Source organism: Cebus imitator, unplaced genomic scaffold (genome assembly GCF_001604975.1).
Source record: "Cebus imitator isolate Cc_AM_T3 unplaced genomic scaffold, Cebus_imitator-1.0 Scaffold198, whole genome shotgun sequence".
In the NCBI taxonomy this organism is placed as follows: domain Eukaryota; kingdom Metazoa; phylum Chordata; class Mammalia; order Primates; family Cebidae; genus Cebus; species Cebus imitator.
The window spans coordinates 2,284,602-2,310,146 of record NW_016107513.1 but is presented as its reverse complement, the minus strand read 5'-3'; the positions used below and the strand labels follow the sequence as shown (position 1 = coordinate 2,310,146).

The 25,545-nt window shown below is 36.5% G+C and overlaps 1 protein-coding gene across 4 annotated transcripts in view; it reads left to right on the top strand.

The window, feature by feature from the left end:
* MYBL1 (MYB proto-oncogene like 1) overlaps nt 1–25,545 on the top strand; it is a 49,690-nt gene that overhangs the window by 21,400 nt on the left and 2,745 nt on the right. The window contains exons 8-15 of one of the 4 annotated variants that reach the window (XM_017547497.2): nt 517–621; nt 12,754–12,987; nt 14,340–14,702; nt 17,274–17,416; nt 18,165–18,279; nt 23,460–23,576; nt 23,664–23,768; nt 24,267–24,446. In XM_017547497.2, coding sequence (XP_017402986.1) covers nt 517–621; nt 12,754–12,987; nt 14,340–14,702; nt 17,274–17,416; nt 18,165–18,279; nt 23,460–23,576; nt 23,664–23,768; nt 24,267–24,446 — 1,362 coding nt within the window. The remainder of the gene's footprint in view (nt 1–516; nt 622–12,753; nt 12,988–14,339; nt 14,703–17,273; nt 17,417–18,164; nt 18,280–23,459; nt 23,577–23,663; nt 23,769–24,266; nt 24,447–25,545) is intronic. The other 3 variants (XM_037745370.1, XM_037745371.1, XM_017547498.2) reach the window with 3 other exon arrangements.

Here is a 25,545-nt window from a genome sequence, read left to right as displayed (position 1 = left end):
TCATCTATTAAACTAGGATAAAAATAATACTATGTGTCCTACTTAGAATACTGTAACATTAAAGGAGAAAGTGTATAAGTGGGTTTGAAGAAATATAAACTGTACAAATACAAGATGATTGACAATACCAGTATGGTAGTCCTTTCATTCTTCCAAGGTAAAGGATTCAAATTGTGAATGGACATATTTTTGCTAAATCGTATAGAATGTATGTATTAATATTTAAAAATCTAAAATATTTCAGACATACATTTCAGCCGATATAGATGATGCAACATGTTTTTTAATGCATTTAAATTTTCCCAAATCTCTTCTGATAAGTTGAAAATATTTACCAGCACCTCTTTAGATACCAGAGGGATTGTGATAATGAGCATTTAGTATTTAGTAGCATTAAGCTTTATTAGAAAAAAATATATTTCATGTTGCATAGAAGAAAGTAAAAATGAGAACACTAATAATAATAAAGCAATTATGTAAGTAGCCTGTTTTTCTTTTTTGTTTAACTTATTTTAGCAACCCTTCATTGATGAAGATCCTGATAAGGAAAAAAAAATAAAGGAACTTGAGTTACTTCTTATGTCAGCTGAGAATGAAGTTAGAAGAAAGCGAATTCCATCAGTAAGAAATAAGCTTAAGTGTTATTTATGTTGTTAGAATCCTTCATATATGCTTATTATAATTTTTATTAGCTAGAAAGCATGTTCAGAATGACTGCAGATTTTAATATGGAGTAAAAATAGTTTTTTTTTAATTTGCAACTTTGAGGTTGCCTGATTTTTTTTTTTCTTTTTGAGGTAGCATCTTGCTCTGTTGCCTAGGCTGAAGTGCGGTGGTGTAATCACTGCTCACAGAAGCCTTGACCTCCTGGGATCAAATGATGCTCCCACCTCAGCCTCTCAAGTAGCTAGGACTACAAGTGCATGACACCATGCCTGACACATTTTTGTATTTTTGCTTGTTTGTTTTGTAGAGATGGGATTTTGCCACATTGCTCAGGCTGGTATCGAACTCCTGGGCTCAAGTGATTCTTCTGCTGTGGCTTCCCAAAGTGCTGGGATTATAGGTGTGAGCCACTGTGCCTGGCCCAAGGTTGCCTGATTTTGATATGCATTTCTTTGAGCATAACTTACTAGGTTCTGTATTAGGATACTCCTTGAGTCATAAATACAAAGTGGATGTAAAGTAAAATCTTATATGTATATAATATATATATATATGTGAAAATTTTGTGTTTAGATTAGGCTTTGGCTTTATTTTAGACATTCAATGTAATGATGCCTTTAATTTTTTTTTAAAGAAAAGCTTAAAAAATAAAGAATTGAATAGATGTAGAGGGATTTATAAGCTCCATAATTACTTTTACTCTCTTGGAATATTTTTTCCTATTTACTAGATTTAGAATATGAGTTCAGTAAATTAGAAAAAGTAATAACACTAAAAATATATGGAAAAAGGAACATTTAGATTTTATGCTCTCTAAACAACTCTTCTAAAAGAAGAAATTTTATATAGATGTTGGGTTTTGGTTACTACATGTAAAAACTATTGTCTAAGATTTGGCTGATGAGAATAATTAGGAGTGTTAAATTAGGATCAAAGGTAATCATTTTAGTAGAATTAAGCAGATTATGCTAGATTGGTTAAAAGAAAGATACAAGTTTATACTTGTGACTTTTCTTAGGTTTTTAAATTAAAATTTTTAAATTGGGAAATAATTGTGCATATTCATGGGGTACATAGTGATGTTTCCATATATGTGGTGTATATTGACCAGATCATGGGAATTAGCATATCCATCATCTCAGATACTTATAATTTCTCTGTCTTGGGAACATTCAATATCCCCCTTCTAACTATTTGAAACTATTTAATATTGTTAATTATAATCATTCTCCAGTGATATAGAACACTAGAACTTGTTCCTTCTATCTAGCTGTTATTTTGTATCCTTTAAACATATTTCCCTATCCCTCCCTTTACTCTACCCTTCCTTTAAATAACACTTTTAAAAATTTAAAATAATCCCTTGAGCCTTTTTTAAATTTTAAAAATTTAAAATAATGCCTTGAGCCTTTTTACTACTTTTTTTTTTTTTCATTTTGAGACAGAGTCTTATTCAGCCAAGCTGGAGTGCTGTGGCACAGTCTTGGCTCTATAAGTTTTTTCTTTTTTTTTTTAATTAGCCAAGTGTGGTGGTGCACATGTGTGGTCTGAGCTAACCAGGAGGCTCCTGGGTAATGTTTGGCTAATTTTTAAAAATTTTTTAGTAGAGATGGGGTTTTATCATGTCGCTCATACTAGTCTTGAACACCTAACCTCATGTGATCTGCCCATCTTGGCCTCCCAAAGTACTGGGATTATAGGCATGAGCCACCATTCCTGGCCCCTTTTTACATTTAGAAAAGGGTTGGTTATTGGTTTGGGGCTGAATGAGAGGGCAATACGTTGAGAGTGACTGGGAACTCAGGCAAAATTACTAAGAAGATAACCTGAGATCTTGAAATAGTATTATGAGGCAATGGTGATGTGTTTGTACTAAAGAGGATATTAATAAAAATGATATTTACTGATTATAATAGGCAAGATATATACTATAAGAAAAGCAATTTCTGTTTTTTGTTTTTTGGGGTTTTTGAGTCAGGGTCTTGGTCTGTTGCCCAGGCTGGAGTGCAGTGGTTTAAGTAGTCCTCCCACTCAGCTTCCTGGATAGCTAGGACCACAGGTGTGCACCACCACACTTGGCTAAATAAAAAAAAACTTTTTGTAGAGATAGGATTTCCCTGTGTTGCAGTTTCTGTTTGGAAATTGCCAAAACCTTGAGCAACGAGGAAGACCTGACAGCAATGAGGAAGACCTGACATATAATTACCTTAAAGTTAATTTTGGTTTTGTTAAGAAGCTACAAATAGGCTAGGCTTGGTGGCTCATACCTGTAATCTCAGGACTTTGAGAGGCTGAGCTGGGAGGGTCACTTAAGCCCAGAAGTTTGAGGCTGCAGTAATGCAGTGAGCTATGATCATGCCACTGCACTTCAGCCTGAGTGACAGAGCAAGACCCTGTCTCAAAAAAATAAATAAATAAAAGGAGCTACAAATAATTGTTGTTAGAGAATCAACATTTGTAGATGATTATGTTATGTTTAAAACATTTTGGATTTTTTTAAATAGTGATCATACCCTTTTTAATTCAAAGAATGAATATTTTGCATTAAAAAGGAAGAAAGTTATTTTCTTTTTTGAACTTACTATCTAAAATCCGCCTTCATAAAGATTGGTTGAATAAGGGTATTCTGAATTCTAGAGGGAAGTTGCTGCAGCCAGTAGAATAGACTCCATACACATATAAAGCAGTTTTTCTTTTCTTTTCTTTTTTTTGAGACAGAGTCTCGCTTTGTCACCAGGCTGGAGTGTAGTGGCGTGCAATCTTGGCTCACGGCAACCTCCGACTCCCTGGTTCAAGCGATTCTCCTGCGTTAGCCTCCTGAGTAGGTGGGATTACAGGCACGTGCCACCACACCCAGCTAATTTTTATATTATTAGTAGAGATGGAGTTTCACTATGTTGGCCAGTATGGTCTAGATCTCCTGATCTCATGATCCACCTGCCCCAGCCTCCCAAAGTGCTGGGATTACAGGTGTGAGCTATCGCCTCCAGCTTAAAGCATTTTTCTCTAAAGAGTTATGTGATAATATTGACTGCCATTTTACTGAGTATCCATTGTACTCTATTCTTGTGAATGTTTTATATATATGCTTGGTAATCCTCATAGTAACTCTGTTAAGTGAGTAGAATGTCATTAAGAGATTTCACATTTAGGGTCTAATGTGGTGACTCACGCCTGTAATCCCAGCACTTTGGAAGGCTGAGGTTGGGCAGATCACTTGAGGCCGGAAGTTCGAGACCAGACTGGACAACGTGGTAAAAACCCGTCTCTGGAAAAAATACAAAAATTAACCAGGCATGGTGGTGTGCTCCTGTGTACTCAAGAAGCTGAGGTGGCAGGATCGTTTGAGCCTCGAAGGTGGAGTTTGCAGTGAGCCGAGATCGTGCCAGTGCACTCCAGCCTGGACGACACAGCGAGACCCTGTCTCAAAAAGAAAGAAAAGAGAGATTCACATTTAGGTCTGTCTGATTGTAACCCCATGATTTTTTTCACCGGGCCCAGTTATCGCCCTCTTTGTGTGTTGGATTGTTTTCTCACCTGCATCCTAACTGAAAGGTATGTGGTTTGGAGGGAACCACATGTTCCCTCCAGCATGACAGGAGAACCATGTTCCCTCCAGCATGACAGATCCATGTTGTCTCCTGAAATTCATTGTTAACACAGAAGGTGGCTATGGTAGTGAAAAAAGAAATAATGAAATAAGATTACTTGAATTTCTTTTATTTTTAAAACAGGTGGAATTTGCTTTGCAATAGGGCTCTATTACCTTATTTAAGTTGAAATGTAACATTTTGTTGTGAATCTCTAGAACATTCTGAAATTTTGTTTTTGTTTTTGAGATGAAGTCTCGCTTTGTCTCCCAGGCTGGAGTGCAATGGCACGATCTTGACTTACTGAAACCTCTGCCTCTTGGGTTCAAGTGATTCTCCTGCCTCAGCCTCCCAAGTAGCTAGGAATACAGGCATCCACCACCACGCCCAGCTATTTTTTTTTGTATTTTTAGTAGAGATGGGGTTTTGTCATATTGGCCAGGCTGGTCTGGAACTCCTGACCTCAGGTGATCCACCCACCTCGGCCTCCCAAAGTGCTGGGATTACAGGCATAAGCCACCGCGCCTGGCCATGAAAATTTATATTTTTAATAGTAATAGTTACATTTTATTCAGTGTTTCCTATAGACTTCCAGTGTGCTCTCTACAATATGGTAGTTACTAGCCTCATTTAATTTTAAATAAAATTTAAAATTTAGTTCCTTGGTTGTACTAGCCACATATCAGTTGCTTACATGGCTAGTGGCTCCCTTATTGAACAGCAGGAAATATAGAACATTTTCATCATCTCAGAAAGTTCTGTTGAATGATTTGTTTCTCATTCATAACTCTTTGAGGTCTCTTTTCTTATTTTTTTTTAAATTATAAAACACTAGAAAGTTAGACTTGCAACATAAGTAAATTGCCTAGTGTACATTTCTAAAGAGATAAAGAAAAAAATGACACAGTCTCTAACTTCAGGTTTTACTTTTCAGTGGGGACCTAGACAAGAAACAGGATAGTGTATGATAAAATAAGTCACAAGAATTGTTTTGCTTTTATTACTTCTAATTGACACATAATTGTATATATTTACGGGGTGTACAGTGTGCTATTTTGATACATGCATACAATGTGTCTTGGTCAAGTCACAGTAATTAGCACATTCATCACCTCAAACATTTATCATTTCTTTGTGTTGGGAACATTTAAATCCTGCTCTTATAGCGATTTGAAACTATACAATAAGTTGCTGTCAATTATAGCTACCCTATAGTGCTACAGAACACTGGAACTTACTCCTCCTCTCTAGTTGTATTTATATGTCCATTAACCAACCTTTGGCTGCTACTCTCCCTTCTCCACTCCCCTTCCTTGGCTCCCCTTCTTTGCCTCTAGTAACCACTATTCTCCATACTTCTATGAGATCCACTTTTTTAGCTTCCACATGTAAATGAGAACCTGTAGTGTTTATCTTTCTCTGCCCATTTCATTTAACATAATGTCCTCCAAGATCATTTGTGTTGCCACAAATGACAGAATTTCATGCTTTTTTATGGCTAAATAGTATTACGTGTGTGTGTGTGTGTGTGTGTGTGTGTGTATAAATATACAGACACAGCACATTTTCTTTCTTTATTCATCTGTTGATAGGCAATTAGGTTGATTTCCATATCTGTGAGTAGTGTGGTAATAAACATGGGAGTACATATATGATTTTCTTTCCTTTGGTTATATACCCAGTAGTGGGATTACTGGATTATATCATAGTCTATTTTTAGTTTTTTGAAGAGCCTCCATAGTACTTTTGATAATGGCTGTACTAATTTACATTGCTTCCAACAGTATGTAAAGAGTTCCCCTTTCTCTGCATCTTTGCCAGCATCTGTTATTTTTTGTCTTTTTGATAATAATCATTCTAACAAGGATGAGATGATAATCTCATTGTGGTTTTGATTTGCATTTCCCTGATAACTAGTGTTATTGAGCATTTTTTAATATACATATTGTCCATTTGTATGTTTTCTTTTGAGAGATGTTGGTTTAGCTCATTTGCCCATTTTAAGTCAGATTATTGACTGGGTGTAGTGGCTCATGCCTGTAATCCCAGCACTTTTGAGAGGCTGAGGTGGGTGGATTGCTTGAGCTCATGAGTTTGAGACCAGCCTGGGCAACATGGTGAAACCCCATCTCTACACAAAAATATAAAAATTAGCCAGGCATGGTGATGTGTGCCTGTAGTCCCAGCTACTTGGAATGCTGAGGTGGGAGGATATCTTGAGCCTGGGAGGTGAGGGTTGCAGTGAGCTGGAATGGCACTACTGCAGTGCAGCCTGGGCAACAGAGCCAGACCTTGTCTCAAAAGCAAATAAACAAAAAAACCCTAAACCAGATTATTATTAGTATTTTTTACTGTTGAGTTTTTTGTGTAGTCTAGATATTAATCCCTTGTTTAACAGTTTGCAAATATTTTCTCCCATTCGGCACACTGTCTTTCTGTTCACTCTGTTGATTGCCTCCTTTGCTGTGCAGAAGCTTTTTAGTTTAATCCCTTGTGTCTGTTTTTGCTTTTACTGCCTGTGCTTTTGAGATCTCCCCCATAAAATTTTCCCCCAAACAATGTCCTGAAACATTTCTCCTATGTTTTATTTCTTTTTTTGAGACGGAGCCTTGCTCTTGTCACCCAGGCTGGGATGCAGTGGCAGTGGCATAATCTGGGCTCACTGCAACCTCTGCCTTCCGGGTTCAAGCAGTTCTTCTGCCTCAGCCTCCTGAGTAGCTGGGATTACAGGTGCCTGCTATCATACCCAGCTAATTTTTTTTGTGTGTGTATTTTTAGGACAAATGAGGTTTCACCATGTTGGCCAGGCTGGTCTCAAACTCCTGACCTCAAGTAATCTGCCTGCCTCAGCCTCCCAGAGTGCTGGGATTATAGGCATGAGCTACTGCACCCAGCCTCTATGTTTTCTTTTAGTAGTTTTATAGATCGGGTCTTACATTTAAGTCTTTTATCCATTTTGATATTGAAGAGACCACCTCTTCTCCAATGAGTGTTCTTGGTGTCTTTGTTGAAAATCAGTTGGCTGTAAATGCGTGGATTTATTTCTGGGGTCTGTATTCTGTTCCAGTACCATGCTGTTTTTGGTTACTACAGTTCTGTACAGAATATTTAGAAGCTTTTTAGTGTGATGCCTCCAGCTTTGTTTTTTTTCTGCTTAGGATTACTTTAGCTATTTGTAGTTCTTTATGAATTTTAGCACTATTTTTGCTACTTTTAGGAAGAATGTCATTGGTATTTTGATAAAGATTGCATTGAACTGTAGATTACTTTTGGTAATATAGTAATTTTCACAATATTCTCCTAATTCATGAACATGGGAGATATTTGTATTTTTTCCATGTCCTCTTTAGTTTATTTCATTGGTGTTTTGTAGATTCTTTTGTAGAAATCTTTTACCTTCTTGGTTTAATTTATCCTAGGTATTTTGTAGCTATTGTATATGGCACCACTTTCTTGTTTTCTTTTTGTGCTAGTTTGTTGTTGGTATATAGAAACACTACTGATTTACTTTATTTTACTTTATTTTTAAATTTTAGAGATGAGGGTCTCACTGTGTTGCCCAGGTCTTGAACTCCTGACCTCAAGTGATCCTCCTGCCTCATGCTCCCAAAGTGCTGGTATTACAGGCGTGAGCCACCATGCCCAGCCAAAACACTACTGATTTTTGTGTGTTGATGTTTTATCCTGCAATAGTACCCATTTTGTTTATCAGTTCTAAGTTTTTTAGTGGAGTCTCGTATAGGGTTATAGGGTTTTCTGTATACAAGCTCATGTTGTCTGCTAATGGGGACAGTTTGACTTTCTTTTTTCCAATTTGGATGCCTTTTTTTTGTTGTTACTCTTGCCTAATTGCTTTGGCTAGGACTTCCAGTACTGTGTTTGATAAAAGTGGTAAAAATGGGCATCCTCATCTCATTTGAGATTTCAGAGGAAAAGCTTTCAACTTTTCCTCGTTCATTATGATGTTGGTTGTGGCCTTTATTGTGTTGAGGTGTGTTTTTTCTTTAGTTAACTTGAGAGTTTTTATCATGAAAGGATGTTGAATTTTATCAAATGATTTTTTATGTCTACTTCGATAATCTTTATTTTATTGATATTTGATTTTATTTATTGATTTATGTATGTTGAATCAGCCTTACATCCATGGATAAATTCCATATAATCTTGGTGAATGTCTTTTTGCATCTATGTTCATCAGAGATATTGGCTTATAGTTTTCTTTATTTGGTTTTGGTATCAGAGTAATGTTGACCTTGTGGAATGGTTTTGGAAGAATTCCTTCCTCTTCAGTTTTCTGAGAGAATTTGAAAAGAATTTATAGTTCTTCTGTATATGTTTGGTAGAATTCTGCAATGAAGCCATTGGGTCCTGGGCTTTACTTTTATGGGAGACGTTTTATTACAGATTCAATCTTGCTACTTGTAATTGGTCTGTTCGGGTTTTCTGTTTCTTCTTGGTTCAATCTTGATAGGTTATATGTGTCCAGAAGTTTATCCATTTCTGCTAAGTTTTCTTTTCTTTTTCTTTTTCTTTTTTGAGACGGAGTCTTGCTCTGTTGCCCAGGCTGGAGTGCTGTGGCGTGACCTTGGCTTACGGCAACCTTCACCTCCCAGGTTCAAGCGATTCTCCTGTCACAGCCTCCCAAGTAGCTGGGACTACAGGCGTGCGTCATGCTGCCCAGCTAAATTTGTATTTTGAGTAGAGACGGGGTTTTACCATATCCGTCAGGTTGGTCTCGAACTCCTGACCTTAGGTGGTCCACCCATCTCAGCCTTCCAAAGTGCTGGAATTACAGGTGTGAGCCACTGTCTGCTAAGTTTTCTAACTTGGTACACAGTTATTCATAATAGCCTCTAATGATCCTTTGTATTTCTGTGTTATCAGTTGTAATGTGTCCTTTTTTGTTTCTGATTTTATTTATTTGGGTCTTTTTTTCCTTGGTTAGCCTGGCCAGCAGTTTGTCAATTTTGTTTATTATTTTTAAAAAGCCAACATTTCATTTCATTGATTATTTGTATTTATTTGTCTCAATTTTGTTTATTTCTACTTCGATTTTTATTATTTATTTTCCTCTGATAACTTTGGGTTTGATTTGTTCTTATTTTACTAGCTACATTGTTTATTTCTACTCTTTTGATGTAGGCATTTATTACTATAAACTTTTCTTTTGATACTGCTTTTGCCGTATGCCATAGGTGTTGGTGTTTCTACTTTCATTTATTTCAAGAAATGTTTTGGTTTCCTTCTTAATTTCTTCATTGACCTATTGGTTTTCCAGGAGCATGTTGCTTAATTTCAGTTTACAATTTCAAAAGTTTCTTTTGTTATTGATTTCTAGTTTTATTTCATTGCAGTCAAAAAAGATACTTGATATGACTTTAATTCTTTTAAATTTGTTCAGACTTATTTTGTGGCCTAATATGTGGTCTATCCTGGAGAATGTGCTGATGAAAAGAAAGTATATTCTGCAGATATTGGATGTAATGTTCTGTAGATGTCTGTTAAGTTCATTTTTAGTATAAAGTGCAATTTAAAGCCAATGTTTGTTTCTTTGTTGATTTTTCTGTCTAGACGATCTTTCATTGCTGAGAGTGGGGTGTTGATGTCTCCAGCTATTTTGTATTAGAATCTTTTACTCCTTTTAGATCAAATAATATTTACTTGATGTAGCTGGGCACTCTGATATTAGTGCATATATATTTACAATTACATTCTCTTGCTGAATTGATCCCTGTATCATTGTATATTGACCTTCTTTGTCTTTTTTCATAGTATGTTGTTTTTTGAGGAAGGGTTTTTAAATTTTTATTTATTTATTTATTTTTTAAGATTCCTTTTCTATAATTTCTTTTTTTTTTCTTATTTTATTGCATTTTAGGTTTTGGGGTACATGTGAAGAACATGCAACATTGTTGCATAGGTACACGTGGCAGTGTGATTTGCTGCCTTCCTCCCCATCACCTACATCTGGCATCTCTCCCCTTGCTATCTCTCCTCAGCTCCCCACCCCACACTGTCCCTCCCCTATTTCCCCCCAACTGACCCCAGTGTGTAGTGCTCCCCTCCCTGTGTCCATGTGTTCTCATTTTTTGAGGCAAGGTTTCACTTTGTCCCCCAGGCTGAAGTACAGTGCTGTGATCTCGGCTCACTGCAACCTCAGCTTCCCAGGCTCAGGTAATCCTCCCACCTCAGCCTCCCAACTAGTGGGACTACTGGCATGTGCTGCCACGTCCAGCTAATCTTTTTAATTTTTAGTTTTATTTTTTGTAGAGATGGGGTTTTGCCATGTTGCCCAGGCTGGTCTCAAACTAACCCCTGAGCTCAAGTGATTCTGCCCACCTTGGCCTCCCAAAGTGCTGGGATTGCAGGCATGTGCCACCATTCCCAGCCTCTTTTTATAGTTTTTAACTTAAATTATCCTTTATCTGATATGAATATAGCTATTCCTGCTTGCTTTTAGTTTCTGTTTGCATAGAATATCTTTTCCCATCCTGAATGTAAACATTCAGTCCATATGTGTCTTTACAGATGACATGAGTTTTTGTAGGCAGCATATAGCGAGTTCATGTGTTTTTAATCCATTCAGTTGGTCTATGTCTTTTAAGTATGGAGTTTAATGTTTACATTCAAGGTTATTATTGATACGTGAAGAGTTACTCTTATCATTTTGTTAATTGTTTTCTGGTTTTGTATATCCTTTGTTCCTTTCTTCCTCTCTTAATGTTTATCATTGCAGTTTGGTGATTTTCTGTAGTACTATGGTTTGATTATTCTCTTTCTCCTTTGTGTACCTACTCTACTAGTTAATTTTACACTTTTGCATATTTTCATAATATATTATCTTTTTGCTTCCAGATATAGGACTTTTTGAGCACTTCTTGTAAGGCTGATCGCAGTGGTGGTAAATTCCCACCATTCAAAAAAAAGTCTGGGAAAGACTTTGGTTTTCCCTCATTTCTGAAGGATGGCTTTGCTGGGTTGAGTGTTCTTGGCAGGCATTTTTTTTTTTTCAGCACTTCTCTAATATATCATTTCATTCTCTTCTGGCCTGTAAGGTTTTTTTCAGATAAATCTACTGTTTTCTAATAAGTAGAAAATCTACTGTCTCTAATATTCCCTTATATGTGACTTAATGCTTTTACCTTGCAATTTTTACTTTTAATGTTTTTTTTTTTTGAGACAGGGTCTCACTCTGTCACCCAGGCTGGAGTGTAGTGATGTGATCACAGCTTGCTGCAGCCTTGACTTCCTGGATTCAAGTGATGCTGTCACCTCAGCCTCTCAAGTTCTGGGAGTACAGGTGCGTGCCACCATGACCAGCTAATTTTTGTATTTTTTGTAGAGATGGGGTTTCATTATCTTGGCCAAACTGCTCTCAAACTCCTGGGCTCAAGCAATCTGCCCGCCTTGATCTCCCAAAATGCTAGGTCTGTAGATATGATCCACCATGCCTGGTCTCTGTTGCTATTTTTAGAATTCTCTCTCTCTTTGACTTTTGACAATTTGTAAGTCACAAAGTTTATGGTAACATATAGGAGAGGTGCTTGATTTCGATTCAGTTCATCAGGAAAGAGTTCCTAGAAGAAATCCTAATTGAGCTCAGCCTTGAAAGACAATGATTATATATTAGCAACATAGATGAATTAGGATATTATTATAAATGAAGCAGATCAAAGTATATAATCAGGTGAAGTACTTTCCAGTATTCAAACTGTGTCTTAAGAATAGCTTCCTGGCCGGGCGCGGTGGCTTACACCTGTAATCCCAGCACTTTGGGAGGCCAAGGTGGGCGGATCATGAGGTCAAGAGTTCGAGACCATCCTGGCCAACATGGTGAAACCCCGTCTCTACTGAAAATACAAAAGTTAGCTGGGCATGGTGGCACACGCCTATGGTCCCAGCTACTCGGGAGGCTGAAGTGGAAGAATTGCCTGAACCCAGGAGGCGGAGGTTGCAGTGAGCCGAGATTGCACCACTGCACTCCAGCCTGGCGACAGAGCAAGACTCCGTCTCAAAAAAAAAAAAGCTTCCCTGGTCAGTAGGTTTCAGAGCATTTTATTAATAGATAAAGGGAGCAGCATATGTGCAAAGGCACTCCAGGTCAAAAGAGTATAATTCATTGGGGAATTTCAGGTGCTCCAGCTGGGTATGCCCTGGGAGGAGCTCTCGTGAATGGAAGTGTTGAGAAATGAAGTTTGGAAGGAAGAAAATAGCCAGATTCTAAGAGTTTGGGCTTTATGTTGTATATAAATGCTTGTTTTATCTCATCATGATTGTATAGAATAAAAATTTTAATTAGAAAAAAGAAACATAGTCATAGCATGAAGTTTAATGAAAAAAAAAACTATACCAATTTTGAGGAAAGACAAAATATTTGCTACTGTATTTTTAGCCGAATTGAAATGTGTTATTCTAGAGAAAACTGTTTACTTGAAATCTGAATTTGTGCCTACATTGAGAATGAGAAATAATATTCAAATTTCTTTTGTATTTTTAGCAGACTGGAAGTTTTTCTGGCTGGTCTGGAAGTTTCCTCATGGATGATAACATGTCTAATACTCTAAATAGCCTTGACGAGCACACTAGTGAGTTTTACAGTATGGATGAAAATCAGCCTGTGTCTGCTCAGCAGAATTCACCCACAAAGTTCCTGGCCGTGGAGGCAAATGCTGTGTTGTCTTCTTTGCAGACGATACCAGAATTTGCAGAGACTCTAGAACTTATTGAATCTGTAAGTTAAAATTTGTAAGATTATCAGAAGTTCAATTTTAGTTACATGATTTAATGCTCAGAAACTCAGTTTTGGACATTGACCAGTTTTATGTTTTGTATGCTATGCTTAATTTTGTTCTGATATTTTGCAGTAGCTTCTAGGGGGGAGAAGTTCAGATTTTTCTCAAGTATGTGCCTTGTGAAGAATTTTTTTTAAATTAAAAACTTAATTCATTTTTTATTATATAAGTTATGTGAGTGCATTAGAGAAAGCTGGAAACTAGAGAAAACTATAAAAAAGAAAATTATAATCCTTCATAAACCCAGAGTTAATAATTCGATATATTCCTTTCAGTCTGTGTTCTATACATAGAAAACACATTATATTTTTAAACCCAAAAATACTTATGAATTGTATTTGTGGATTTTTTTTGTCTTCCACCATATCATGAACATGTTACTGTTTTCTTAACTTTTTTAAACTTGAGGTTTTTTTTCTTTTTCCTTTTTTTTTTTTTTGAGATGGAGTCTCACTGTTTTCTAGGCTGGAGTGCAGTGGTGCATTCTTGGTTCACTACAACCTCTGCCTCCTGAGTTCAAGTGATTCTCCTGCCTTAGCCTCCTGAGTAGCTGGGATTACAGGTGCCTACCACCACACCAGCTAATTTTTGTATTTTAGTAGAGATGGGGTTTCATCATGTTGGCCAGGCTGATCTTGAACTCCTGACCTCAAGTGATCCTCCCACCTTGGCCTCACAAAGTGCTGGGATTATAGGCCTGAGCCACTGTGCCTGGCCTAAACTTGAATTTTAGAGACTTTGTAGTATTCCATCAGATGACTATAAGAAAATATATTTACTCAGTGTACTTTTATTATTGGACATTTAGGTAGTGTCTAGTTTTTCAGTATTATAAATAACATATTTATATAAAGCTTTGTGCAAAATCATGATTATGTCTTTAGGTTAAATTGAATTTCTGGATCAAAGTGTATCACCATTTTTAACATGTTCCATACACATTACCAAATGATTATGTAGAATTTGATGTTGTTTTCCTGTTGTGGAGTAAACAGTGAAGTTTTATGATGAATTATAGTTTTTGATAATAACTTATAATTTGTTCTTCTTAAAATGCTTTGACAGTAAGCTTCAACTACTGAATTAGATGAACTACTATGAATTTTGGAATTGTAGGAAAACCATAATCTGTTTCTCTCAAATGGTCTTGCTTCAAAAAAAAGTTCCCAGGAAAGCATTTCTACTGATAAAATGAGTGGTTAATTAACTCTGTGGAAGTCATCATCCTATGTTCAAGATGAGATTTAACTAGTTTATAGCATTAACTTTTTAACAATTTAATTTATTGCAGGATCCTGTAGCATGGAGTGATGTTGCCAGTTTTGATATTTCTGATGCTGCAGCTTCTCCTATCAAATCCACCCCAGTTAAATTAATGAGAATTCAGCACAATGAAGGAGCCGTGGAATGTCAATTTAACGTCAGTGTTGTACTTGAAGGGAAAAAAAACATTTGTAATAGTGGCAACAGTGAACCTGTTCCTTCCCCACATATGGCCAAGTTTAGCACTCCACCAGCCATCCTCAGAAAGAAGAGAAGAATGCGAGTGGGTCATTCCCCAGGCAGCGAACTTAGGGATGGCATACTGAACGATGGTGGTAATACAGCGCTAAAACATACACCACTGAAAACACTACCATTTTCTCCTTCACAGGTAGTGGTGTTTTGTTTATATTTCCAAATGTCAGTGAGTTAGATTAAATTAGATCTTCAGTATCCTTACTAGCAGTTGGTAGCTTTGATAACATATAAAAATAATGTGTTTAAATGTATAAATTTAACATGAGAATGCTGAACTCTGAGAGATTATAAATTATCTCACAAAGTGTAGTAGCTGTAAATATATATATACATGTATGTATACACACACATACACATAAGTACATATATACATACATATATATGTATTTTGGAGACAGGATCTTACTTTGTTGCCCAGGCTGGAGTGCAGTGGTACAAACACGGCTCACTGCAGCCTCAACTACTCAGGCTCAAGTGATCTTCCCGCCTCAGCCCCCCAAGTAGCCTGGATTATAGATATGTGCCATCATACTTAGCTAATTTTTGTATTTTTTGTAGAGATGGGGTTTCGCCATATTAGCCAGGCTGGTCTTGAACTCCTGAGCTCAAGTAATCTACCTGTCTTGACTCCCAAAGTGTTGGGATTACAGGCGTGAGCCACTGCTACTTGTTCTACATTATATTATCCTAGTTTTTAGAGGGACATTTTTTTAAATCTTGTAGTCTCACATCTTTATAGAACTCATCAGAAAACAATCCCGGAAAGGTAAAATTAATTTGCCCAAAGTTATCTAATGCAAGGCTGAGACTAAGATCCACCTTCCTGACTGCCTGTTCAATAGGTATACCTGATAAACTTCAAAGTGACCACACCTGTTTAGAGTAATTTAGATTTCAGTTTGTCCACTGGATTTTTCTTCTTAATGTTCTTTGAAAGAAACTTAGATAATTGCTTACTGTAAGAATTTCATGTGTCAGGAGGTTTCCTAAGGATGTCCAGAACTACCCACTTTCTCCTCTTGTAATATCCCTGGACAGTAGATGTTTATGTTAGGACAGTTTCCTATTGAATGCTTGCTATGCTCCAGGCTGTTTGCCAAACACTTTTCCTACAGCATCTCAGTTAATACTCTTTCAGAAGGAGTTAGTGAAGGGAAATTCTGAAGTTGAGCCACTTGTCAAAGGCAACAGTTAGTAAGAGATGGAGCTGATGTTTTCTGAAAGTGTTTGGCAGAGATTACAAAGTTTAAAGGGGAAGAAAGGAGTTTAATGGTCAAATAAACATGGAGAATGCTGGGATATTATTGGAGGTATATTTTGAGGCTAGGGAGGTAAGTAGGATCTGGCAGAACACAGATCTCTGAAATTATGCGCTCATGCTTCAGGGGATACCATTTGTGTAGACTACAAAGTGAATAGTCTCTTCACCCCAGCCCTGCTCTTGGAATTAAAAAGAACTGGGGAAAGTGAATAGGCTTGGGCACACTAGCAGTTTTCTATTCCGGGGTTTTGCACGCTAGCAGTTTTTGTGGAGTGTGAATTCTAAGGTGGAAGTGGCCGAAAGATGCTTATTTCCCATGGCAAACTGCTTGGATTTTATCCTGTAAAAGAGGATTTGATTGCTAATCTTAGGGTAAAATAAATTCAGGTATTCAGAGCCAGAAGTGATAGAGGTAGACTTCATTCTAGTTATAAGTAGCTTTGAAGCTATTTTTACTGCTTCTAATCTACTGCTGCTTCTACTGCTTTACTGTTTCTAATCTTTTGACTACAAAAATAAATTAGTATTTCACAATTGTGTTGTGAATACAATTAGTATTTCATAATTGTAAATTATGTAGTTTAGAAAATGGACTCTGTGATATCAACGTTGGCTGCTTAGAGGTCCTGTTCTGTGTTCTAGATAGGCAAATTTGCCAGACAGCTGTATTTCTTATCAGCAAAGCATTATTATTATATTCTGAGTTCAAATATTCTCATGGAAAAATCCCCTCAAGCCAGGCACAGTAGCTCACACCTGTAATCCCAGTACTTTGGGAGGCCTAGGCGGGTGGATCACGAGGTCGGGAGATTGAGACCATCCTGGCTAACATGGTGAAACCCCACCTCTACTAAAAATAAAAAAATTAGCTGGGTGTGGTGGCATGTGCCTGTAGTTCCCAGCTACTCAGGAGGCTGAGGTAGGAGAATCGCTTGAACCCGGGAGGCAGAGATCACTCCACTGCACTACAGCCTGAACGACAGAGTGAGACTCTGTCTCAAAAAAAAAAGAAAAGCAAAAGCCACTTAAGGTCATTTATTAATAAGAGCTAAAAAAAAAAAACCCTTGTTTTTTGCAGTTACATACTGTTGTACAAAACGGTTACATTTAACACAACAGCTATTTATGGTTTCTATAGATCCTTATTTGATAATATTCTGTTTTTTAAAATTTTTGTATTTTTTTAACTTTTGAATATATGTTAAATGGCTGTATATTGGATTTGTTTATATGCTAAACGCTGTTCCAAGAGCTGGGGAAACAAAACAAACCAGACAAAAATTCCTACCCTTGTGGAGCTTAATTTCCATAGAGTATAAGTATAATATTATTCATAAGCTATTTTAAAGAGGTGTGAAGTAATTTGAAAATCTTACCAGTTTAATATTTGTGTAGGGATTTTGATGTTCCAGAAATCACCTTTAAACTCTCTTCCCTTTTTAGTTTTTCAACACATGTCCTGGAAATGAACAACTTAATATAGAAAATCCTTCATTTACATCAACCCCTATTTGTGGGCAAAAAGTTCTCATTACAACTCCTCTTCATAAGGAAACAACTCCCAAAGATCAAAAGGAAAATGTAGGGTAAGTAGGTATTAAATAATCGTGTTAGAGAAAATGGGGAGCACAATGTCAAGAATAGACTAGCTTTTTGTGCATATAAATGGCATGTATCATAATCTCTATTCTTATAGGACTTAGAATTTTTTTTTTTTTTTGAGGTGGAATTTCGCTCTTGTTGTGCAGGCTGGAGTGCAATGGTGTGATCTCAGCTCACTGCAACCTCCACCTCCCTGCAACCTCCACCTCCCGGGTTTGAGCGATTCTCCTGCCTCAGCCTTCCAAGTAGCTGGGATTATAGGCATGCACCACCATGCCTGGCTAATTTTGTATTTGTAGTAGAGATGGGGTTTCACTGTGTTGTCCAGGCTGGTTTCGAACTTTGGACCTCAGGGGATCTGCCCATCTCAGCCTCCCAAAGTGCTAGGATTAAGGCATGAGCCACTGCACCTGGCCAGAATTTTTTTTAATCATAACCTTATGCTTTCTCCTTAGGATACCAAAAACCAACTTAAATATAGCATCAAACTTTGATTTCAATAAAAACATTTCTAGTACTTCTTTCTACATTAATTCTTTTTTTTCTATTTTAAGATGATTGGTTGAAATCAGAATTACTGTAGGTGGACATACTTTAAAATAGTCTTAGAATATTTAAATGAAGCATATATATATGTAAAAAAATTTAGCATGTGCTTAAATTGCTTTGCTTTCATTAACCTGTATGAAATCAGATTGTGACTATAACATAAATATCTAAATGATTGGATAGGTTTAGAACACCTACTATTAGAAGATCTATATTGGGTACCACACCAAGAACTCCTACTCCTTTTAAGAATGCGCTTGCTGCTCAGGAGAAAAAATATGGACCTCTTAAAATTGTGGTATGTATATTATTTTTATTTTTAATAATTTTCCTAATTTTAATAAAATAAAAACTGTGATTTTTATCACTTAGTTTTGTTTTGTTTTGTTTTGAGACAAAGTTTTGCTCTGGTTGCCCAGGTTGGAGTGCAATGGCATGATATCAGCTCACTGCAACCTCTGCCTCCTGGGTTCAAGCGATTCTCCTGCCTCAGCCTCCCGAGTAGCTCAGATTACAGGCACCCTCCACCACACCAGGCTAATTTTTGTATATTTAGTAGAGATGGGGTTTCACCATGTTGACCAGGCCGATCTTGAACTCCTGATCTCAGGTGATCCACCTGCCTCAGCCTCCCAAAGTGCTGGGATTACAGGCGTGAGCCACCACATCTGGCCGATTTTTAACATTTAAAAAAAGATGTTTACTGAAACAGATATAAAGTCTTACCTTTTGATTTTCAAGTTGTTTTTTTCTTTTTTTTTTTTTTTTTTTTTTTTTTTTTTTTTTTTTTTTGAGGCAAGAGTCTCACTTTGTCGCCCAGGCTAGAGTGAAGTGGCGCGATCTCAGTTCACTGCAACCTCTGCCCCCACCAGGTTCAAGCAGTCCTCATGCTTCAGCCTCCCGAGTAGCTGGTATTACAGGTGCTCACCACCACACCTGGCTTTCTGTATTTTTAGTAGAGATGGGGTTTCACCATATTGGCCAGGCTGGTCTTGAACTGCTGACCTCGGCCTTTCAAAGAGCTAGGATTACAGGTGTGAACCACTGCACCCAGCCTGATTTTCAAGTTTGAATTTGTGTTCACCTTTTTCCTTAACTTGTAAATAAACCCTTGCTTGGCTTGTTTCGAATTCTTTGTATCATCTAGAGAAAGCAGATCAAGTATCAGTGGAACTCTTAATACTGAAATTTACATTTTAATAGTTTCTGTCATGGTTAAATGCATTAGAATAAAATAATTATAATATTTTGATATACTGAAGCACTTTCATGATAATATTTAGGAAATAATCAGGTTACTGCTATGGGAAACTAATTAGGAAAAGGTTCAGTTTCCTTTTCTATGCAAAGAGATCATAAAACACACCCCAAATTGTTACTGTGAAGCTGAAAGAGATGATATTATTAAAGGGGCTTCTCTGAGTTTCAAGTAGTGTGTGCTTGGTTGTTGCTATTCTAATAAGTATTTGTGGTAGTAGTTCACGAATGAATAGGACTGGGAAGTGTTCTAGTTACTGTGCTTTCATATATACTACTGCCTTTGAAGTACCTTCGAAAAGTGATGGGCATTTTAGGCAGATAAAGATTTCTGACAAGTTCTTTAGAAATATGATTTTTAAAATATTGGTCACTTCCAGGGTTTTTTAGTTATGTTTTTCTTTTTTTAGTACTTTCTGGTTAGATTCATTAACAAATACTAGTTTACTTGATTTAATTTTCTACCCAAAAGCATGTTATATCCTCAAATCTTCTAGTCTTTCTTTTTTCTTTTTCAAAATACTGTATTAAAGGGTACACAGTAGGCTTGATCAAATCTTTTTGTCATTTAGCTCCATGTACTGCTGTGAACAATCATATTTCCTTTAGAGCTTCCTAGAGTTTTTATTTATGCATATATATAAAGAAAACAAGAGACCACACTTTGTTATAACACTCTTTTTAAAGTTAACCAAATAAATGTGTATATTTATTGCATAATTTTTAATATTTGCATAATATTCCATCGTATGGAATTACCTGATTGATTTAACCTGTTTCAGTATTTTGCTGTTTATTTTAAAAATTCATTATTCAGCAAATATTGATTGAGTACCTAATAGGTGCCAGACACTGTACTAGGCTTTATAGAATGAATGTTGAAAAGGTCAAGTATGGTTCCTGCCTTCATAAGGACATGCAGACTAATTGGGGATTAGAAAAGTAAATAATGATTTGAAAGCAGTTAAAAATTCCACAGTGATTCAAGGTCATTTGGTCAACATTTAAGTGGAATAAAATTTATTATTTGATAGCTGGGTATAGTAGTATGCTCTTGTAGTAGTCCCAGGAGGTTTGAGTCTGGGAAGTAGAGGCTGCAGTGAGTGGTGATCAAGCCACTGCATTCCAGCCTAAGGGACAGAGTGCAGCTCTGTTTGAAAAAAACCAAAAGTATCATTTGTAGTAGGTTTCAAATACCTAAAGCCCTTGTCAGTTTGTTTACTACCCTTCTGACATTTTAAATTTAATACCAGCGGCACTCACAGCTAGTTCTTTGGATACAATTTGTTGCCAGACAGATCACTTCCATTAGCAATTTAAGATAAAAGGAAGACAATGATTTAAAAATTAAAATTCCTAGACTATCTATAGGTTCATGCATTTCTTTGGAGTAAGCTGACTTTTCATTTATCCTGCTCCTCCTCCTTCAGTTATTTACTGAGCACCTACTGTACGCTAACCACTTAGCTTTCTTTTGTATCTTACTATGAGTCAAATGCACTTCTTGGAGATTGGCTTTGGAATTTTAATCAGGTATATCTTAAATATCTGTTGCCTTATTAATAAACTTGGATTCTTCTAATATTTACTGTAAATTATCAAAAGGCAAAAAACTCTGTAGAAATATTAAGTTTGGTATTATCAAACCTGAAAAGTATTAAATGCAGGAGTTCTTTGCTTTTGACACATTAGAACAATTAAGAGAATAATTCTTGCTAATGAATGAATTAATCTGTTTTATCCATTACTTTAGGACATTTGTATTCTTAAAGAGGGAAAAAATTCCAGATCTTTTTAAGAATACTCGACTGGAGGAAGAAAATGTGGGCTGGATGCAGTGGCTCACGCCTGTAATTCCAGCACTTTGGGAGGTCAAGACAGGCAGATCATTCGAGCTCAGGAGTTCAAGACCAGCCTGGGCAACATGGCAAAACCCCATCTCTACCAAAAGTACAAAAAATTAGCTGGGCATGGTGGTGTGCGCCTGTGGCCCTAGCTGCTCAGGAGACTGAGGTGGGAGGATTGCTTGAGTGTGGGAGGTGGAGGTTGCAGTGAGCTGATATTGTGCCACTGTACTCTAGCCTGGGTAACAGAGTAAGACCCCATCTCAAAAAAGTTAAGAAAAAAAGAAAAAGAAAATGTGGTACATATACACCATGGAATACTATGCAGCCATAAAAAAGAGTGAGATCATGTCCTTTGCAAGGACATAGGTAGAGCTGGAGGCCATTATCCACAGCAAACCAACACAGGAACAGAAAACCAAGTACTACATGTTCTCACTTAGAAATGGGAGCTAAATGATGGGAACACATGGACATATAGAGAGGAACAAAACACACTAGGGCCTTTCAGAGAGTGGAAGGTGGGAAGAGAGATAGGAAAAATAACTAATGGATACTAGGCTTAATACCTGGGTGATGAAATAATCTATACAACAAACCCCTATGACATGTTTACCTAGGTAAAAAACCTGCACTTGGACCCCTGAACTGAAAATAAAAGTTAATTTTAAAAAAGAGTACTTTATGTTCTTGGTGAAGTACCATCATTAAAAAGCTCTTCGAGGCCAGGTGTGGTGGCTCACACCTTTAATAATCCCAGCACTTTGGGAGGCCAAGGCAGGTGGATCACCTCTTGAGGTCAGGAGTTCAAGACCAGCCTGGCCAACATAGTGAAACCCCATCTCTAGTAAAAATACAAAAAAATTAGCCAGGCGTCACAGCAAGTACCTGTAATCCCAGCTACTTGGGAGGCTGAGGCAGAAGAATCGCTTGAATGGGGTTGGGTGGCAGAGGCAGAAGTTGCAGTGAGCCAAGATCGAGCCACTATACTCCAGCCTGGGTGACAGAGCAAGACTCTCTCTCGATAAATAAAGTAAATAATAAAGAAATTAAAAGCTCTTTGAGAAATATACAGACACACTAATATTAAATTCCTATATGTCTCAATCTAGATTAGAATACTTTTAACATTTTATTTTCATTTTAAAAGGTTTTGTAAGTGCTGTGAAATCTCACTTATATATGAATGCTATTCTCTCTTAGCTGCTGGCTGGGAATGTAAGCTGCTGATTATTTTTATTTTTATTTTTTTTTTTGAGACAGAGTTTCACACTGTCACCCAGGCTGGAGTACAGTGGCATGATCTTGGCTCACTGCAACCTCCAGCCCCCGAGTTCAAGTGATTCTTCTGCCTCAGCTTCCTGAATAACTGGGATTACAGGTGTGCACCACCATGCCTGGCTAATTTTTGTATTTTTGGTAGAGATGGGGTTTCACCATCTTGGCCAGGCTGGTCTCGAACACCTGACCTCGTGATCAACCTGCCTCAGCCTCCCAAAGTGCTGGGATTACAGGCATGAGCCACTGCACCCAGCCAAGCTGCTGGTTATTAAGTGCTGCCATTCCTTTTATTTCGTAGAGGTTTGATTACCATTTCAAGTATATCTTGGTTATGACAGGTATAAGTTAGATATAATTTAAATTTTTTTTCTGAGTTATAAGTTGTACTTACCTATTTGACAGAAAGCTAGATGAATAATATTTTGAGACTATTTCATTACTCAGCTCACACTCAAGTGTCTATCTCTCTGTAACCTACCTTCTCACGCTTTCTCTCTCTCTCTGTCTCTCTCTTGCCTTCTCTCTCTCTTGCGCTCTCTCTCTCTTTCTTTCTTTCCCTTGCTCTCTCTCTCTCCCCGCCCTTCTTCCCTCCCTCCCTCCTTCCCTCCCTCCTTCCTGTCCTCCCTGGATACTGTGTCAGTATCTCACAATCTTAATGGTAGCAGAAACATGTTAACTAGTAATTACATGCTATGTAATAATTACAATAAAAGTAGAGTAAGAGCTAGCATATTCCCAATATATTCTATGTTTCTTATTTTTCCTATTTTTATGTAAAAAAATACATGAGAAATAACCTCTTCTTTTCTGTTTAATTCTGAAGATCCTGACCTGAAGCAGGAGCTACAATGGTTTCCCCAAAAGGAAGATTTTTGTTTAGTAGCCTAGAAAGAAGAAATTACCATTCTTTACTCAGTGGTTGCAAATGTGCAATATTGTTTTGCCATAAAATGGATTAGTTAAATTGATATATGTATAAGAGCTAGGAGAAAATTATGACAGTAATGGAAAAGTATAAAAGATTGGTTTCCTATATATGGGGAGAAAAAGGAATTGCTATATATGACTTTTTACAACATTTTAAAAAACAATTTAGTCCCAGCCACTTGCCTTCTTGGAAGAAGATATTCGGGAAGTTTTAAAAGAAGAAACTGGAACAGACATATTCCTCAAAGAGGATGATGAACCTGCTTACAAAAGCTGCAAACAAGAGGTAATCTTCTAGTATTATTGTTAATAAAAGTCTGATTGTATCCAAGAAACTTTGCCTTAAAGCTTCTTTATAAATTACTCATTCTAGAATACCGCTTCTGGGAAGAAAGTCAGAAAATCACTAGTCTTAGACAATTGGGAAAAAGAAGAATCAGGCACTCAACTATTGACTGAAGACATTTCAGACATGCAGGTTTGTAAAGGATTATTATTATTTTAAATGGTTGCTTTTCTAGACACAGGTTAAAAAAAAAAGGACAAGAAAAAGAAAGAAATGGTTACTTTAAATCCTAGTGGTTCTTATTTCTTACTCATTGGGTAGCCAATTCATTAGAGATTCCTGGAAGATTTTTATTTTAGTATCATTTTTCCTAATTCACAGAGAAACTATTCCCTGTAGAGAATATTCTATTTACTTTAAAAAAAAAAAAAACTTCTTTTGTTATGAGAGGAGTTAGCTGTCTTATCTATGATGTCAAAAAATTGTAGTTCTCAAGATTTTAAATTTCAGAGTTTATCTTTGGTTCATTTCCAAAATACTTAATATTACTACATTACTAGAAATTTCATTAGAGCCAACTGCTTTCTTGGAGGGAAATAAACAGGGCTTCCATTACCACTTGCTCAGTAGTCCCTCCATTTGTCTCCATTTTTGAATTAGTTATTTTCCTCTTTCTGTTTTCTCTCTTAGTCAGAAAATATATTTACTACATCTTTATTAATGATACCATTATTGGAAATACATGACAATAGGTGCAACTTGACTCCTGAAAAACAAGATATAAATTCAACCAACAAAACATACACACTTACTATAAAGAAACCAAACCCTAACACTTCCAAAGTTGTCAAATTGGAAAAGAATCTTCAGGTATGGATTTATAAATTTCTTTAGTGATTTTTGTTTGTTTAATCAATGATCACTTTAGACTTATCACAAATTATACTTTTTCTTTTAAATTCAGAATTGACTGTAACAACAACTAAACATTTACCATTATTTTGTCACTCACATTTGGGTTTGAGAGACTCATTTATCAGGGCACATATAAACTAAACAATTGGAGTTGTAACCAAAGACTCTTCTGGTGATTTCCTAAGCACTATATTTTTTTAAAACTGAAGATATATACATCTACTTTTGGCATCTCTTCTCCTGTAACAAATATGTATAGCCCTAATTGCTATTCTGAAAAAGGGTAAGTGGTTGGAAGCAGTTTCAGCATGATTTTGTTTGTACCATGGTTTCCAGTGAACTTTTTGGCTCAGAAGTTGTAAAATAAAGTCCTTTTTTTTTGTTGTTGGGATGTGGCCAGTGTGTAGCTGCAAAGGAAGGTTGGAAAAATTTTTACTGCGTTATCTTAAGAGTTTACCCCAGATAATTTGAGAGTTCATTGAGGAGGAAATTTTTTTCTTTACGCCACAGTGACTGTAGCACTAGTATTCCTGATGTTGAAGCATACTTTGAAAACATCTTTGGCAATCACATATGGCCACCTCACATCTGTTTTCAGCCACTGCTTCCTGAGAGCCATGTAGCACATTCTCTTAATCCACCTAAAATGATTTGAATTCCCAGTGTTTAATTAACATAGAACTTTTGGGGAAAGTTATTATATAGCTGATCATGTCCATAACATAGTAATCTTTATAATAAGGGAAGAAAAAAACATAAACTTGATTTTTTGTTATGAATATATTTCCTAATTTGTAAATAAAGCATTCTTGGCTCATTTTTTGACATTACCTCCTCTCTTTAAACATTTTGCAGAATTTTGAAGCAATAAAGACTAACAGTTATTTCCATGTTAGGACTCATTTGATTTGGGGGGAATTGTTAGGGACAAGACTTTTAAACTGCCTCCATTGGCCTGTAAGCAATGTAGATAGGTAAAATAATTGACTTTTAAAAAACTTGATAAAAAATATTTCAGTATATATTTTAAGATTATTATTAAAAAATACAATGC